At 43.7% G+C, this 18,339-nt stretch overlaps 1 protein-coding gene across 2 annotated transcripts in view; it reads right to left on the bottom strand.

Annotated features, from left to right (window-relative positions):
* uba6 (ubiquitin like modifier activating enzyme 6) overlaps positions 1–16,449 on the bottom strand; it is a 228,766-nt gene extending 212,317 nt beyond the window's left edge. The window contains exons 1-2 of one of the 2 annotated variants that reach the window (XM_052019228.1): positions 16,246–16,449; positions 13,215–13,278 (exon numbers count right to left, since the gene is read on the bottom strand). In XM_052019228.1, the coding sequence (XP_051875188.1) occupies positions 13,215–13,255 (41 nt within the window). In that variant the 5' untranslated portion in view covers positions 13,256–13,278; positions 16,246–16,449. Of the gene's footprint in view, positions 1–13,214; positions 13,279–16,150 lie in introns of both variants that reach the window. The other variant, XM_052019229.1, reaches the window with a different exon arrangement.
* Between the last annotated feature and the right edge of the window lie 1,890 nt (positions 16,450–18,339).

The following is an 18,339-nucleotide window of genomic DNA, read 5'->3' as shown; positions in this document are numbered from 1 at the left end:
AACCTCTTACTGTACCTGGAAATAATTGCTGTGTTTTGCATACATGAACAACTAGAACAACCAGCATTTGCTCATTTCACACCAATATAAACAGTATAGATTTTTTTCTACTAAGATTGGTAAATAAAAGTTTGGTCAAAATGTTTTACTGACTGTTGCAAAGGAGGAAAGAGACAGAAAAAGGGTAGAGGTTCAGAGGGTGAATTCCAGTACTTAGAGCTTTGGGAGTTGAAGGCACAATTGCCAACTGTAAAGCAATGACATTTGGAGAGCATCAACACACCATATTAGAGATCTGGATGTTTGCCAAACCAGAAACTACAGATGAACCAGGAGATCCACTCCTTGCTCCAGGACTGCAGTACTCAAATCAGGTGACCCTGACCTTTACAAGACATGAGATACGACCTCTGTAAAGCTATCAAGGATCCAAGAGACATTACTAGTCCAAAATAGAGTCCCAGACCAGCCATCAGTTGTGGCAGAGCTTACACACTATAATAAGTTATAAAACGAAGTTGGGCAGCATCGCCAACAACAGCGCATCCCTTCCCAATGAGCTTAACGCATTCTATGTGCGTTTTAAACAAAAGGCCAGATTGGAATGTAACCACCCACCCCCACAGCCTCCAATGCACCTGAACCCACAGTCACCATTGCAACCAAAAGATGAGTCTTCCAGAGAGTGAACCCACGGAAAGCATATGGCCTGGACTATGTCCCTGGACATGTCCTTAGATCCTGTGCAGATCAGCTGGTGGGGATATTTGCAGATATTTTTAACCTCTCCCTGCTTCAATCTGAGTTTCCCAACTGCTTTAAGACCACCATCATTCCAGTACCCAAGAAAAATAAGGTAACATGCCTTAATGACATCCACCATCATGTAGTGCTTCAAGAGACTGGTCATAGCACACATTAATTCCAGCCTCCCAGACAACTTTGACCCACTGCAGTTCACCTACCACCGAAACAGGTCTAATGGCAGATACCATCTCCCTGGCCCAACACTCATGTCTGGAGCATCTGGACAGTAAGGACACCCATGTTAGACTATAATTTAGTGACTACAGTTCCACCTTCAATCCTATAATTCCAAGCAAACTCATCTCCAAACACCGACACCTGGGACTCAACAACTCTCTTTGCAACACTTCTTAACTAGCAGACCGCTATCAGTAAGGATAGGCAGTAACATCTCTATCAAGATTATCCCCAACACTGCTGCCCCACAACCTCAACCCGTGTCCTCAACCCCTTTCTCTACTCCCTGTACACTCACGACTGCGTGGCCAAATTCTGCTCTAACTCCATCTACAAGTTAGCAGATGATACCACCATAGTCAGCCAGCTCAAATAACGATGAGTACAGGAAGAAGATACTGGCATGACAACAACCTTTCCCTCGATGTCAGTAAAACAAAACATTGTCATTGACTTCAGGAAGTTGGGGGGGGGGTGCTGCACATGCCCTGTTTACATCAATGGTTCTGAGCTCGAGAGGGTTGAGAGCATCAACTTTCTAGGAATAAACATCACCAACAGCCTGTCCTGGTCGAACCATGTTGATGCCACAGCAAAGAAAGCTCACCAGTGCCTCCACTTCCTCTAGAGGCTAAAGAAATTTCGCATGTCCCCTCTGACCCTCACCAATTTTTATCAATGCACCATAGAAAGCATCCCATCCTGATGCATCACGACTTGATATGGCAACTGCTCTGCCAAAACCACAAGAAACTGCGGAGTGTTGTGGACACAGCTCAGCACGTCATGGAAACCAGCCTCCGCTCCATGGACTCTCTCTACATTCCCCACTGCCTCAGTAAAGCAGCCAGCATAATCAAACATTCTCTCTTCTCCCCTCTGCCATCAGCCAGAAGATACAACAGCCTGAAAGCATGTACCACCAGGCTCAAGGACAGCTTCTATCCCACAATTATAAGACTACTGAACAGTTCCCTACTATGATAAAAATAGACTCTTGACCCCACAATCTACCGCATTATGACCTTGCACCTTACTGTCTACCTGCACTACACTTTTTGTAATTGTAACACTTTATTCTGCACTCTGTTATTGTTTTAACTTGTATTATCAATGCACTGTTGTAACGAAATGTTCTGTATGGATGGTATGCAACAAGTTTCACTGTATCTCAGTACACATGACAATAATAAACCACCAATTTATTCAAAGTCAAAGTCAGAGTTTATTGTCATATGCAGTACATGTATGCACAGGTGCAATGAAAAACTTACTTGCAGCAGCATCACCAGCACATAGCATCAGATATACAACATTCACAAGAAAAACAAAAATTACACACAATTTTTACAAGAAAGAACACAACTAGAACAAATACAAAGTCCATTGTAGTGCAAAGTGTTCATAGTGTTGCCATAGTGAAATCGTGATTATGGTTGTGCAGTTTCGTTCAAGAGCCGAATAGTTGAAGGGAAGTAGCTGTTCTTGAACCTGCTGGTGTGGAACTTCAGGCTTTTGTACCTCTTGCCCTATGGTAGTTGAGAGAAGATGGCCGGGATGGTGGGGATCTTTGATGATAGATGTTGCCGATGGTGGGGAGGGATGTGCCCGTGATGTATTGGGCTGAGTCCACCACTATCTATAGCTTTTTCCATTCATGTCCATTCGACTTACCATAATGCAACCAGTCAGGATACTTTCAACAGTACATCTGCAGAAGTTTGTTAGAGTGCTTGGTGACATATTAAACAACCTTCTAAGTAAAGAAAAGATGCTGGTGCACCTTTCTTGTGATTGTATCTATGTGCTGGGCCTAGGACAGATCATCCGATATGTTAACACTCAGGAATTTAGAGCTGCTGACCTTCTCCACTGCTGGTCCACCAACATAGACTGGCACATGTTCACCCTCCTTCTCCGTCCTGAAGTCAACAATCAGTTCTTTAGTTTTACTGACATTAAGTGAGAGGTTGTTGTTGTGGCACCACTCACCCAGGTGTTATATCTCACTCCTGTGCATTGACTCATCACTGCCTGTGATTCATCCAACAGTGGTGTTGTTGGTGAATTTGTATACGGCATTAGAGCTGTGTGTAAAGGGAATAGTTTGTACCCACCTCTATCACTTCCTCTGGCAGCTTGTTCCGTATATCCCCCACCTTCTGTGTGGAAAAACTTGCCCTTCAGGTCTGCTTCAAGTCTTTCCTTTCTCACCTTAAACCTATGCCTTCTAGTTTTAGACTGTGACCATTCATTTTATCTATGCAGCTCATGATTTTATAAACTGCTATAAAGTCACTCCTTACACTCTCCTTCACTCCAGGGAAAACAGTCCCAGTCTATCCAGTCTCTCCTTATAACTCAAGACCTCCAGTCCTAGCAATATCCTTGTGAAATTTTTTCTGCACCATCTAGAGCTTAATCACTTCTTTGCTATAGTATGGCACACAATATTCCATGTACTGTCTCACCACTGTCTTGTACAGCTATAATATGATGTCCCAACCTTTGTACTCAATCCCCTGTCTGATCTTCACCACCTTGCACCACTTACAGGGAACTACGTATTTGTATCCCTAGGTCTCTCTGTCCTGCACATTCCCCAGGTCCCTGTGCCTATCCTGTCCTGGTTTAAATTCCTAAGATGCATCACTTTGTACTTGCCTGAGCATGGAAACAGACCCTTTGACCCAACTTGTGCATGCTGACCATGGTGCCCACCAATCTAGTCCCATTTGTCCACATTTGGCCCAAATCCCTCTAAACCCCTCCTATCCATGTACTTATCCAAATGCCTTGTGCAAATTCTTCACTGTTTCAGTGTCACCCACAAACTTACTCAACGTTTCACCTACATTCTCGTCCAGATCATTAATATATATGACAAACACTTTGGATACAGCGGGGGAGGGGTGGCTAATTGCCTCACAGGAGAAAATGATAGCAGTAGCCAGATCAGGATTACTCCGTGCCACGTGCTAGCATGCTGGGACCTTTATTGTTTGTAATTTATATAAAGGATTTGGATTGTAAGTTTGCAGATGATAGTAAAATAGGCAGTATTGTAGACACTGAAGGTTATCAAAAATGTGCAGTCATTAGAAAATAAGATAGAATACCATGGAGCAAGACTGCTGTATCAGAGAGACCGCTGTGTACCCTAGTTCACAGAGACATGGCGCACTCCCAGCTCTTCAGATACAGTGCTCCAGCCCGAGGCCTTCACCATCCACCATATGGATTGGAGGGCAACATCAAGTAAAGGCAGAGGCAGTGGCGTTTGCTTCTTGATTAATTCAAGATGGTGCTCAGACATGGTGGTTCTGTCTCAGTCCTGCTCCCCCAACCTGGAACATTTGGTGGTCAGGTGTCATCCATACGATCTGCTGAGGGAGTTCTCCAAGCATTATCCTAGTTGCAGTATACATGCCACCTCAGGCAGACATCAAGCTGCACTGCAGAAACTGAGTACCATGATTAACAGCTACAAAATAGTGCACTCCGATGCCTTCCCCCATCACCGCAGGGGACTTCAACCAGGCTAGCTAGAAGAAGCCTCCCCCCAACTACTACCAGCATGTGACCTGTAACACACTCAACCACTGTTACACCACCACTAAGTATGCCTACCAAGCCATTCTGTGCGCGTACTTTGGGAAATCTAACCACCTGGCTGTGCTTCTACTTCCTGCATACAGGCAGAGACTGAAGTGTAGCACTTGTGGAGAGACCACAAAGGTATGGTCAAGGCAGGCAGAGGAGCTTACACAGGATTGCTTTGAACCAGTAGACTTGACCATATTCAGGGATTCATTGATGGATCTGAACAAATATCCCACAGTCATCACCAACTTCATCAGACCTGCGTGGACAAGTGTGTGACCACAAAAACATAGTGAGTCTTCTCAAGCCAGAAGCCCTGGATGAACCAGGAGATCCGTCACCTGCTAAAGGCTAGATCTGTGGCATTCAGGACTGGTGATCCAGAGACCTACAAATATTTCAGGTACAACCTCCAGAAGGCTACCACAAGAATGAAGAGACAATTCCAGATGCAGCTAGAAACCCAAACAAATGCTCAAAAGTGGTGACAGAGCTTGCATGCCATCACCTCCTACAAAGTGAAATCTAATAGCACGTGGCAATGACGCATCACTCCCTGATGAGCTTAATGCCTTTTATGCACAGTTTGAGAGGGCAAATAATGATGCATCTAGGCTAGTCCCCACAGCACCCGACAACACTTATCTCAGTCTCGGAGAATGATGTCAGAACTTCCTTCAAGAGGTTAAACCTTTGTAAGGCATCAGGCCCTGACAGCATACCAGGTCGTGTGCTGAAAACTTGTGCTGACTAGCTGGCTGGTATGTTCGGGGACATCTTCAACCTCGCAATTCTGCTGTCTGATGGCATTGCCCAAGACGAGCAGGGTGACTTGCCTCAATGACTTCCCTCTAGTAGCGCTTACAACCACTGTAATGAATTGCTTCCAGAGGTTGGTTATGGCTAGAATAAACTCCTGCCTCAGTAAGGACCCAGACCTGCTTCAATTCACCACAATAGGACTACAGCAGACACAATCTCACCAGCTCTCCATTCTGCTCTGGACCACCTGGACAACTGTAACGTGTATATTAGACTGTTGTTCATTGACTACAGCTTGGCATTCAATACTATCACTCCCTCAAAACCTATTGTTATGCTCCAAGACCTTGGTATCTGTACCTCCCTCTGCAATTGGATCCTTGACTTCCTCACTGGGAGACCACAATCAGTGTGGATCGGAAACAGCATTTCTTCCTTACAGACTATCAGCACAGGCGCACTTCAAAGCTGTGTGTTCAGCTCTCTCCTCTACTTTTTCGATACCTAAGACTGTGTGGCTAAACATAGCTTCAACGCCATGTACAAATTCACCACTGACACTTAACAGAATCACAAATGGTGACAAGGTGGTGTACAGGAGTGAGATAGGTCAGCCGGTTGAGTGGTGTCATAACAATAACCTCATGCTCAATGTCAGCAAAACCAAGGATCTGATTGCAGACATCAGAAAAGAGAAATCAGGCAAACACACACTGATCCTCATTGAAGGTGGAAAGGGTGAGCAGCTTCAAGTTCCTGGGTATCAACACCTTTAAGGACCTATCCTGGGCCTACCACATGGATGCAACAATGAAGGCAGCATGCCAGCATCTCTACTTTCTAAGAAGATTAAGGAGATTTGGCACATCATCGAAGACTCTGACAAACTTCTACAGATGTACAGTGGAAAGCATTCTAACTGGTTGCATCACAGCCTAGTATAGAAACTCCAATACACAGGAACACAAGAGGCCACAGAGAGTAGTGGACTCAGCCAGTTCCATCAGTTCTCCCCACCATCGAGGACATCTACAAGAGGCAATATCTCAGGAAAACGACATCCATCATCGGGGAACCCCACCATCTGGGCCATGCTCTCTTCTCAATTCTACCACACCTGAAGATCCACACCTCAAGATTCAACAATTTCTTCCCCACTACCATCAGGTTCTTGAAAACCCTAACACTATTTCTTTTGCTGTCTCTCTCAACTTGCACTAATATTATGATGTATTGTTTATTTTTGCACGTGTAAGCTATGTACAACTTATGTTAATTTAAGGTTATATTAACTTACATTTGTAATGTACCATGCTGCTGCTGCAAAATGCTAATTTTCATGGCATTTATACCCTGTGTATGAATGCCTATGACAATCAACTTGAACTGTGAGGAAGAAGGACAAGGACGGCAAGGCTCGGGAATCTTAGATGAGAAATATTGCAAACTTAATCAAAAAGAAGAAAGCATTTGTAAGGTTTACGAAGCTGAAATTGTACAAGTGCTTTGAGGAATATCAAGGAAGCAAAAGGAGGTGACAAGGAAGATTGATGAGGGTAGTGCAGTGGATGTGGTCTATATGGATTTTAGTAAGGTGTTTGATAAGGTTCCTCATGGTGAGCTTCTTCAGAAGGTCAGAGGCCAAGGGATCCAGGGAAGCTTGGCTGTGTGGATTAGGAATTGGCTTGCCTGTAGAAAGCAGAGGGTTGTGGTGGAGGGAGTGCCCTCAGATTGGAGGGCAGTGACCAGTGGTGTCCCGCAGGGATCGGTTCAGGGACCTCTACTTTTTGTGATATTTATAGATGACTTAGATGAGGGGGTGGAAGGCTGGGTTAGTAAGTTTGCAGATGACACTAAGATCGGTGGTGTTGTGGATAGTGTGGAGGGTTGTCGGAGCTTAAAGAGGGATATTGATAGGATGTAGAGCTGGGCTGACAAGTGGCAGATGGAGTTCAATCCAGAGAAGTGCGAGGTGGTACACTTTGGAAGGACAAACTCCAGGGCAGAGTACAAGGTAAATGGCAAGGTACTTGGCAGTGTAGAGGAGCAGAGGGATCTGGGGGTTCAAATCCACAGTTCACTGAAAGTTGCCTCACAGGTGGATAGAGCAGTTAAGAAGGCCTATGGGATGTTAGCTTTCATAAATTGTGGGATTGAGTTTAAGAGCCGTGAAGTGATGATGCAGCTTTACAAAACTCTAGTTAGACCACACTTGGAGTACCGTGTTCAGTTCTGGTCGCCGCATTATTGTAAGGATGTGGAGGCGTTGGAGAGGGTGCAGAGGAGATTTACCAGGATGCTGCCTGGATTAGAGCGTATGGAATATGCAGAGAGGCTTAAGGGGCTAGGGCTTTATTCACTGGAAAGGAGGAGGATGAGAGGAGACATGATAGAGGTATATAAAATATTGAGAGGAAAAGATAGAGTAGACAGTGAGCGCCTCCTTCCCAGGGCACCAATGCTCAAGACGAGAGGGCATGGCTTTAAGGTTATGGGGGGTGGGGGGGGGGGGGGGAGGTTCAGGGGAAGTGTCGGGGGAGGCTTTTCACCCAGAGAGTGGTTGGTGCATGGAATGCACTGCCTGGGGTGGTGGTGGAGGCAGATACATTGGACAGGTTCAAGAGTCTGTTGGATAGGCATATGGAGGAATGTGAGATAGAGGGATATGCAGGAGGAAAGGGTTAGATAGTGTGAGGGTGGTTTGATGGACGGCACAACATGGTGGGCTGAAGGGCCTGTTTTGTGCTGTATGGTTCTATGGGAATCAGGAAGGCTAAAAGGAGCTATGAAATATCTTTGGTGAGTTGTATTATAGAGAATCCCAAGGTATTTTATACACACATTATATACAAGAGAATGTAGGACAACTCAAGGACAAAGAAAGGAATTTGTGGCTGGAGCCAGAGGAAATGGTTGAGGTAGTAAATGATTATTCATACTGGTACTCAAGAAGAACATTGAGGATAGTGAGATCAGGGAGGGGTATGAGATATTTTAGGGCAGATTAATATCAAGAATGAGAAGGCATTAGGCCTCTTGATGAACATCAAAGTGGCTAAGTCCCCAGGGTCTGATGGGATCTATCCCAGGTTATTGAGAGAGCCAAGAGAGGAGATTGTTGAGGCCTTGACAGAGTTCTATACATCCCCTTTATTCACAGGCAAGGTCCCAGATGACTGTTGTACATGGACTTTACTCAAGCCTTTGACAAGGTCTTTTATGGTAGGCTGATCCAGAAGATTAAGGCACATGGGATTCATGGAGAATTGGTAGTTTGGTTTGCAAATTGGCTTGGTCATAGAACAGAGGGTAGTAGTGGGGGTGTTATTCTGACTGGAGGTCTGTCATCAGTGTTGTTCCACAAGGATCAGTGCTAGGACCTCTGTGTTTGTTACACATACAAATGATCTGGCTGAAAATGTAGGTGGGCTGATTATCAGGTTTGTAGATGACAGAAAAATTGGTGTTGTTGTTTTTTCTCCAGTGGAAATGTTAAATACTAGAGGCCATAGCTTTAAGGTGAGAGGAGAATAGTTTAAGGGAGGTCTACGAGGCAAGTTTTTTTTTAAAAAACACAGATAGTGGTGGGTTCCTGGAACATCCTGCCAGGAAAGCAGTGGAAGCAAATACAATAGCAATGTTTAAGAGGCACTTAGAAAGGCACATGAACAGGAGGGAGGGAATGGAGGGATATAGGCCACATGCAGGCAGGTGGAATTAGTTTGGATTGACATCATGGTGGCACAGACATCATGGGCTGAAGGGCCTGTTCCTGTGCTGTACTGGTCTACATTCTAAGAGATAGAATTGTAAAATAGAAAGAGAATCCAAAGAGATTCTATGAATATATTAAGAGAAAAAGAGTAACTAGGGAGAGAATAGGGCCTCTCAAAGACTAAAGTGGACATGTTTGCGTGAAGTCACAGGAGATAAACAAGGCCCTCAATGAGTATTTTGCTTCTGTTTTTAGATAAATCTCCAGGGCTTGATCAGGTACATCCAAGAACACTGTGGGAAGCTAGTGAAGAAATTGCAGGAGCCGTGACTGAGATATATGCATCTTCGTCAGCAATGGGTAAAGTGCTGAAAGACTGGAAGTGGCTAATATTGTGCCTTTATTTAAGGAGGGCTGCAAAGAAAATCCTGGAAACTATAGACCAGTAAGCCTCACATCTGTGGTAGGTAAGCTACTAGAGGGAATTCTGAGGGACAAGGTATACAAGCATTTGGAAAGACGGGTTGATTAGGGATAGTCAGCACAGCACAGATCGAGTTTTTTTTTGAAGTAACCAGGAAGGTTGATGAGGGAAGGGCAGTAAACAGTCTGCATAGACTTCAGTAAGGCCCTTGATAAGGTTCCGCATGGGAGGCTGCAATGAAAAATTAAATCGCATGGGATCCAGGAAGAACTAGTAGCTCTCCCTGGATCCCATGCGACATTAGGAAGCAGAGGTGATGGTGGAAGGTTGTTTTTCCGGACTGAGGGCCCATGACTAGTGGTGCTCCCCAAGGGCTGGTGCTAGGCCCATTGCTAGTTGTCATCTATATCAATGATTTGAACAAGAATGTACAAGGCATGGTTAGTTCGCAGATGACGCTAAAATAGGTGGTGGTGTTGACAGTGAAGATAGTTATCAGGATTTATAGAGAGATCTTGATCAGCTGGGTAAGTGGGCCCAGGATTGGCAAATGGAATTTGGATAAGTGAAAGGTGTTGCATTTTAGTAAGACAAATGAGGGTAGGACTTACACAGTGAACAGTGGGACCCTGGGGAGTGTTGTAGAACAGAGGGACCTAGGAGTGCAAGTACATGGTTCCATGAAAGTGGTATCACTGGGTGATGAAGAAGACTTTTGACACGCTGGCCTTCATCAGTCAGGGCACTGAGTATAGAAGCTGGGATGTTATGTTACAGTTGGACAAGACATTGGTGAGGCCACATTTGGAATAGTGTGTTCAGATTTGGTCACCCTGCTATTGGAAAGATGCCATCAAGCTGGAAAGAGTGCAGATGAGATATATGAGGACGTTGCCGGGACTCAAGATACTGAGTTATGGAGAGAGGTTGAGCTGGTTGGGACTTTTTTCATTGGAGTGTAGGAGAATGAGGGGTGATCTTATGGAGGTATATAAAATCGTTAGGGGCACAGATAGGGCAAATGCACACAGTCTTTTTCCCCTGGGGTTGGAGAATCAAGAACTATAGGGCACATTTAAGGTGAGAGGGGAGAGATTTAATAGGAACCTGAATGGCAACTTTTCCACCCAGAGAGAATGAGCTGCCAGAGGAAGTGGTTGAGGCAGGTACATAGAACAGTACAGCATTGGACAGGCCATTCAGCCCACAACATTGTGCTGATCTTGATGCCAATTTATACTAAATGTCCTCTTCCTGTTTATCATCCATATCCCTCCATTCCCTTCATATTCACATGTCTATCTAAAAGCCTCTTAAATTCCACCAAACTGCCCGATTCCACTACTACCCCGGTAACCCATTCCAGGCACCTATATCATTGTATCAAGAACATTTTCTTGTACATTTTTATACATTTCATAGTTCACATTGTCATATACCACTTGCAGTTTTTACTTCAATTTCATGAATTGTTTACATGTACTAAAGTGATGAGAGAACACAACTAAAGACAGATAATTTCTGTCTTTGATCACATGCTCTAATGGAAAAGTTCCTCAGTTCTTAACCTATTGAAAGTGATAGAATGAAAAATGTCCAAGGTCTTTAATACGTGTGAAGGTCAAAATGATCCACAAGAAATCTTTTGAAAACCTCCTGAAGAAAATTATTGCCCAACTGGAGTGGACAAGGGTTTGTTAAGAGGTAACTAAGGCTAAAATGTCATATGGAAACCAAATGCTGCTCCCCCAGTTCATAATATAGAATACAATGGTACGTATGCAAATCAGGATTTCTCACCACAATGCAAGAGAAAAACAAAACAGCCCCAATCTTTGCAGCTGCTATAAGAACCTACTGGAAGCAAAAGCAAGCTGCTCCATGAAACACATTTATAAGAAACATTAAGGTGATCAAGGAATGGTTTCAATAAAATAAATATGCAAACTGTAACAAAATTACATTTACACCGTACTTTTATATAGTACAACTTTCCAAGATGCTGGATAGGTACTTTACAAAACAAAATTTGACACCAAGCCACATGAGGAGGTATGAGAGCAGATGCCCAAATGATTGGTTAAGGAGGTAATGTTCTAAAGGAGGACAAAGTAGATGATGGGCTAAAGTTCAAGGAATGAAATCCAGAGGTTATATCCTTGGCAACTAAAGGCACAAACACTAGGAGTACAGCATCTAGATTACAGAAATAGGTAGAGGCAACACCATGCGTGTAACAGAAATCAAAGATGAGAATTGTTCATGAAAATCAAAATACTGCAGATGCTGGCAATCTGAAATACATTCAAAATCATTGAGTTGTACAGAGCAGCAACAGGCTCATGTCCATGCCTACATTGTACCTACCTGCACTAACCCCATTTATCTGCATTAGTTACGTAGTCTTCGATGGCTTAGTAATTCAAGCACTTGTCTAGGTGTTTCTTAAATGTTGCAAGAGTATCTGCCTCTACCACTTCTTCAGGGAGCACATTATATTCTCCAAAAAAAATGTAAAAATCCCTCCCAGACCCTACATAATCCTTCTACTGCTCACCTTAAATCTATGGCCTCTTGTCTTTGGCACCGCCACCATGGAAAAAAGTTTTCACTATATACCTTATTTATCCCACTCATTTTTTTTATATACACCTCTATCAGGTTACTCCTCAGCCTCCTCTGTTTCAGGGAAAATAAACCCAACCTTTATAGACATAATGCTCCAATCCAGGGAACATACTGATGAGTTTCCACTGCACTCTCTCCAGCATAATCACATCCTTACCATAGTCTGGTTACCAAAACTGTACACAATACTCCAGGTATGGCCTAACCAATGTTGCATAAAGCTGTAAAATGATGTCCCAGCTCTTATATTCTGTGCCATGGCCAATGAAGGCAAATATTCCCCAGGCTTTTTTCACCACCATATCTACCTGTGCAGTGACTGTCAGGGATCTATCAACTTGAACCCAAAAGTCTCTTTGTTCATCAACAGGGATTAACCAGGATAGGACATGTCCTACCCAGTTTGTCTTCCTAAAATGCAACCCCTAAATAAAAACTGAAGTTACTGGGAAATGCTCAGGAGGTCAGGCAGCAACTGTGAAAAGGGAAACAGTTAACACTTCAGTTCAGAAATGGGAAAGAGAAACAAACCTGTTTAGATAGCTTGGCCTTGCATAATCTCACGTTTATGTAAGGTAAAACAAGGGATGTGAAAAAGAACAGTGTGTGATAGGGTTATCTCATTAATCACTTACAATTTCTGAAATTATGCCCACTCAAGAGGCCTTATGAATGTTAGAAATTCTGCTCTATGATGCCTCAATTGGTAAAAATACATTTGTAACAATGGGCTGAATAGCAAAGTTTGTTACTTCAATGCTCAATTTATCCAATTTGTAGCAGGACAGCACGAAGGGAAAATAATTGATCCCCACTGTTCTCAACCAGGGAAAGAAAAATCTTTAACCAGATAGAATTCAAAATCCTAACTGCCATTCTCCATTGGAATTCATCTGCTCAGGTAAGGGCAGGGTGTGACCACTGAGACACAAGGAACCTGAAAAGTTGCAGAGGGCTGTTACAACTGAGGGAACGCTGGAGCTCTTGGCAAAAAATTGAACTGGAGAAGCCAGAATACCAACATACCATGCAAAAAAAAAGCTACTAATTCATTAAATCAAGAATACTTTGCTTTCTCATCAATTTTTCTAGATGTACCTGTATAAGGAATCATCAATTTCCATATTGTCAGTTGCCATTTTCTGTTGCTGTTCACCAGAATCTGCAAAACAAGGAATTTCAAAATAATTCAACTCTTTTAGAAGACTTGACTCCCCTAGTTTGTTCTCCACAGCCATTAGATTTTCATAATTTGGAATAAGTATACTCAAATTACAGAGTTTGGAGAAAAGAAAGACTGGAAGAGAATATTAAAGTTAAAACAGAAAATCATATCAACATTTCATAGAGTTACAGAATTGTACAGCACAGAAACAGGCCCTTTGGTGCCCATCATGCACCCATCACATTTACGAGCATTTGTTTCTAAGCCTTCATTGTTTTGCTTTCAAATGATCATCCAGATATTTCTTAAATGTTGTGAGAGTACCTGCCTCAACCACTTCCAACCACTGTGGGTGAAAAAATTCTGAGTTTATAGAGTCACACAGCACAGAAACAGGCCCTTTGGCCTACCTTGTCCATGACCGTAACCATGCACCCATCTATACTAAGCCCATATCTTCCTCAGATGCCCTCTAAATCTCTTACTCCCTACCATAAACCTATGCCCTGATTACAGACACCTCTGCTATGGGGAAAAGTTTCTTACTATCAATCCTAATTTTGTATTCATCAATCAGGTTCCCTTTGAGGCTCCTCTGCTCCAAAGAAAACAAACCCTACCTCATATCTGAAACATTCTATCCCAGGCAACATCCTAAACAAAAATCTCTGCACCATCTCAAATGCAATCATGTCCTTCCTAAAATGTGACAACCAGAACTGCATGAAATACTCCAGCTGTGGCTTACCCAAAGTTTTATGAAATTGTACCTTTGTACCAGTGATCACTGTCTGAAAGGACTGCCAAAACCAATGAGGTATAATGAAGGGTGTTGGGAAGGGTTTTCCATACTTAGCTCTTAGTATGGATGCCAATGGTGAAGTGATTAAATTTAAGGACGACCAAGAGACCAGAATGAGAAGAATCCTAGAGAAACAAAGGAGTTCAGTTGCTGGAATCCAGATGAAAGACACTATGATGCTGGAGGAACTCAGCAGGCCAGGCCACATCTGTGAAGAAAACCAGGCAGTCAACGTTTCGGGTCAGTCCTGAGGAAGGGTTCTGACCCGAAACATTGACTGCCTGCTTTTCTCGACGGATGCTGTCTGGCCTGCTGAGTTCCTCCAGCATCATAGTGAGTAGAATGCTAGTTTCTTGAAGCATTATAGACCTGGAGGAAATTAAGGAAGTAGGAAAGGAGCATACCATGGATAGATTTGAAATAACCATAGCATCTTAAAAATAGAGGTTTTGCTTAAATGTGTTCAACATAGTTCAGGAAGTATGGGTGGGGGAGGGATGGGTGAATGGGATTCTGTTCCCCTCCTTTTCGATAATATATTCAAGATCCTTTTCAACTATTACAATTGAGAGTTATCAATGAAAGTTATTATTGTACTTCCTCCCATTAGTCTTTCAGGCATTGCATTCCAAATGATTACACCTCATCACATTAAAACAGGCCCTTCAGCCTAACTTGTTGATGCCAACCAAGATGCCCATCTTAAGCTAGTCCCATTTGCCCGTGTTTGGCACAGATCCCTCTAACCTTTTCCAAACCATTTAGCTTCCTTTGTTAGTGACTCTCCTTACTCTGGAAATTCTTTCCCCTTATTGATCCTATCAAAACCCACTAACACTAACACTTCAAACATCTGTATGATCTCTGTTCAAAGGAAAATGATTCCATCTTATTTCTCCACGTATCTGAAATCCCTCGACCCTGATATCATTTTAGACCTTCTACTTCTTGAAGCCTCCACACATAACCCATTACCTACTTCCATTAAGATCATGTCACAATTTTGTAACATCTTTCGTTGATTATGAGATCAAATAGCCACACTTACGACAGAATTCGCCTGTGGGAATGTTACTTTCAAACTGAACCTATCTACAAGTAATGTCACCTCAGTTTCTATGAGAGAAATTCTAGATGCTCTAAAGAGATTGATAAATGCAAAATTGGTATTTTGGCAATCTCAAATCATTAAAACATAAGAATGGAATGAGGGAAGTTATATCAACATTAACTTTCCCAATTAACCCTCCCAACCAACACCATTATTAGGGATACTCAGCATATCTTTCTGTGGGGGAGGTCACGCCTTATGAACTTGATTGAGTTTTTAAAGAGGCAATTAAGATGATTGATGAGGGCAGGGCAGTGGATATTGCATACATGGACATTAGTAAAGCATTCAACAAGGCCGCTCATGGTAAGCTGATCCAGAAGATTAAGACACAGAGTATTGAGGGAGACTTGATAGATTGGATTCAGAATTGGCTTAACCATAGAAGACAGAGTGTAGTGGTGGAGGATGGTGATGCCAGCAGACACATGCCAAAGACAGCAACGCCATCCAGTCCGCACCATCATCAGCAACATCTGAGAGACTGTCTGCACTGGTGCCATTGACACCAGCAGAGCCAGTTAGACCAAACTGACTCCAGCAGTCCAAACGCTGGCACCAGAGAAGTCAGCCAGCCCAAGCATCAAAGCCAGCTAGTCCACACACCAGCCCGTCCCCACTGACGAGGTCGACTGGTCCACAGTGCGCCATCCAGCCTGCACTGACGCCAGCAAAGCCAGCTGGTCTGAACCGATGACCGCAGGTCGACACCGGCAGGTCGATGCCAGAGATATCAGCCAGCCCAAGCACTAACTCTAGCCAGTCCTCACCAATGCCAGCCAGTTCACGTCAACACCAGCAACATCAGCTGGTCAGCACTGAGGCCGGCGGGCCCGCGCCGAGATAACCTGGAGAAAACAAACTGAAGTGAGACTGGGCCCCCCTTCTCCAAAGTACTCGCTTTCTTCACAATTCCTCCCTCCTCCTCCCTTTCTCTGTCTAATCTCCTATCCCACCTTCTTTTCCTCCGTCTCTCCCTTCAGTCTTTCTACTCCAAGCAGGTTTTTGGAAAGGCAACTTCCGCGCCCCAATATGCTCGGCAGTAATTCACCTAAAGGACGACGACACCCCTCGAACGTGTCGGCAACAGCGCGACTCCCGCCGACTGTGGGCAGTGAATGAACGCCGCCTCACCCCCGCTCCAACTGCTACACTTCCGGGTCAATGGCGGAAGGGCGCGGCTGGCGGAAGAACCAGGTGCCGGTTTTCCGGTGACCCTTCAAAAGACGGGCTGCGGGAGGAGCCCAGCGGGTCGGGTACCATCTGTGGAGGAAAATGGACAGTCGACGATTTGGGTCGAGACCTTTAATTTGGACTGCATTATCCTTGTATCCCAGATGGCGTGCTCTCGGCCTTAGCGTCTCCTGTCTCAAATTATTTTTCTCTATTTCGTTTCTATTTTTAAAATGATTTTCTTAAACCCGATGATTAACAAATTTCCCGCGGAACGTGTATCTCCGAGCTTGATCAATCAGAGCTTCTCACAACCCCAAACACCTCCGGCAAGTTTCCTTTGAATTTTCATATTTTATGGAGAGTATTCAGTTTCTCCTCATAACTTGTGTCTCTGGCCAACTGCAAAGCTTTGATCCTGCAGATACTGGAAATATGAAATAAAGTAGAAATTGTTGGAAATATTGAAACACGCAGATGGATGTTCAGAGCACTGTGCATTAATGCATGTGACCAGAAAAGAAAGTGTCAGACTGTGCTACTCGCATCAATCAGAATCAGGTTTATTATCATTGACTTACATGATGTGAAATTTGTTGTTTTGCAGTAGCAATATGGTACACAAATTATTATAAATTATAAAATATGTAAACAGTGCAACAAAGGAATACTGAGGCAGTGCTCATGGACTGTTCAGAAATCTGATGGCAGAGGGAAGGAAGATGTTCAGGCTCCTGTACCTCCACCCCGATGGTAGTAATGAGAAGAGGGCATATCCCGGATAGTGAGAGTCCTTAGTGACGGATGCTGCCTTGTTGAGGCACCACTTCTTGAGGATGTCCTCGATGGTGGGAGAGTTGTGCCCATGATGGAGCTGGCTGAGTCTACAACCCTCTGCAGCTTCTTGTGATCCTGTGCATTAGAGCCTCCATACCAGGCTGTGATGCAACCAATTAGAATACTCTCCACCATACAGCTATAGAAATTTACAAGTTTCTTTGATGACATACCAAATCTCCTCAAACTCCTAATGAAGTAGAGCTGTGGTTGCATCAATGTATTTGGCCCATGATAGATTATCTGACAGCCAGGAACTTGAAGCTACTCGTCCTTTGCACTGCTGACCCCTCAATGAGGACTGGTGTGTATTCTCCCGACTTCACCTTCCTGAAGTCCACAATCTATTCCTTGGTCTGGCTGACATTGAGTGCGAGATTGTTGTTGCAACACCAATCAACCGGCTGAACTCTCTCACTTTTGTACGCCTGCTCCTCGCCATCTGAGATTTTACCAACAAAGGTGGTGTCATCTGCGAATTTTTAAATGGTATTTGAGCTGTGCTTAGCCACACAATCATGAGTGTAGAGAGAGTAGAGCATTGGGCTAAGCACGCATCCTTGAGGTGCATCTGTGCTGATTGTCAGCAAGGAGGAGATGTTACTGCCAATCCAAACTGACTGTGGTCTCCTGAATAGGAAGCTGAGGATCCATTTGCAGAGGGAGGTACAGAGGTACAAGTTTTGAAGGTTGCTGATTAATACTGAGGGGATGATGGTGTGTTGGATGCTGAGCTGTAATCAATAAAGAGCAGGTTTGCTTTTGTCAAGGTGATGTTCCCAATTTTCAATTACCTTTCATTTCCATTGGGTAACATACAGAAACATGATTTCTTCCAGGATATGAGGTATGGGCCTGTATTATGTAGTATGTAATAACTCAATGACAACTAGAGAGATCACTATTCCTTCCGAGTGTAGCAAATTTAAATTGGTTGAATTGTAGATAGTGAATAAGGTTGTCAAAGAATACAGCAGCAAATATATTAGTTGGAAACTTGTGTGGAGAAAAGGCAGATGGAGTTTAATCTGGACGTGTGGGCTGATGCCTTTTGGGATGTTAAATCCAAGAGGAAAGTGTACAGTAAATGGCTTGATCCTTAGGAGCATTGACGTACAGAGGGATCTTGGATAAT

The sequence above is a fragment of the Pristis pectinata genome, chromosome 7 (genome assembly GCF_009764475.1).
Source record: "Pristis pectinata isolate sPriPec2 chromosome 7, sPriPec2.1.pri, whole genome shotgun sequence".
NCBI lineage: Eukaryota > Metazoa > Chordata > Chondrichthyes > Rhinopristiformes > Pristidae > Pristis > Pristis pectinata.
Note: the sequence above shows the minus strand (reverse complement) of the source record. Positions and strands in the feature narration are given on the sequence as shown.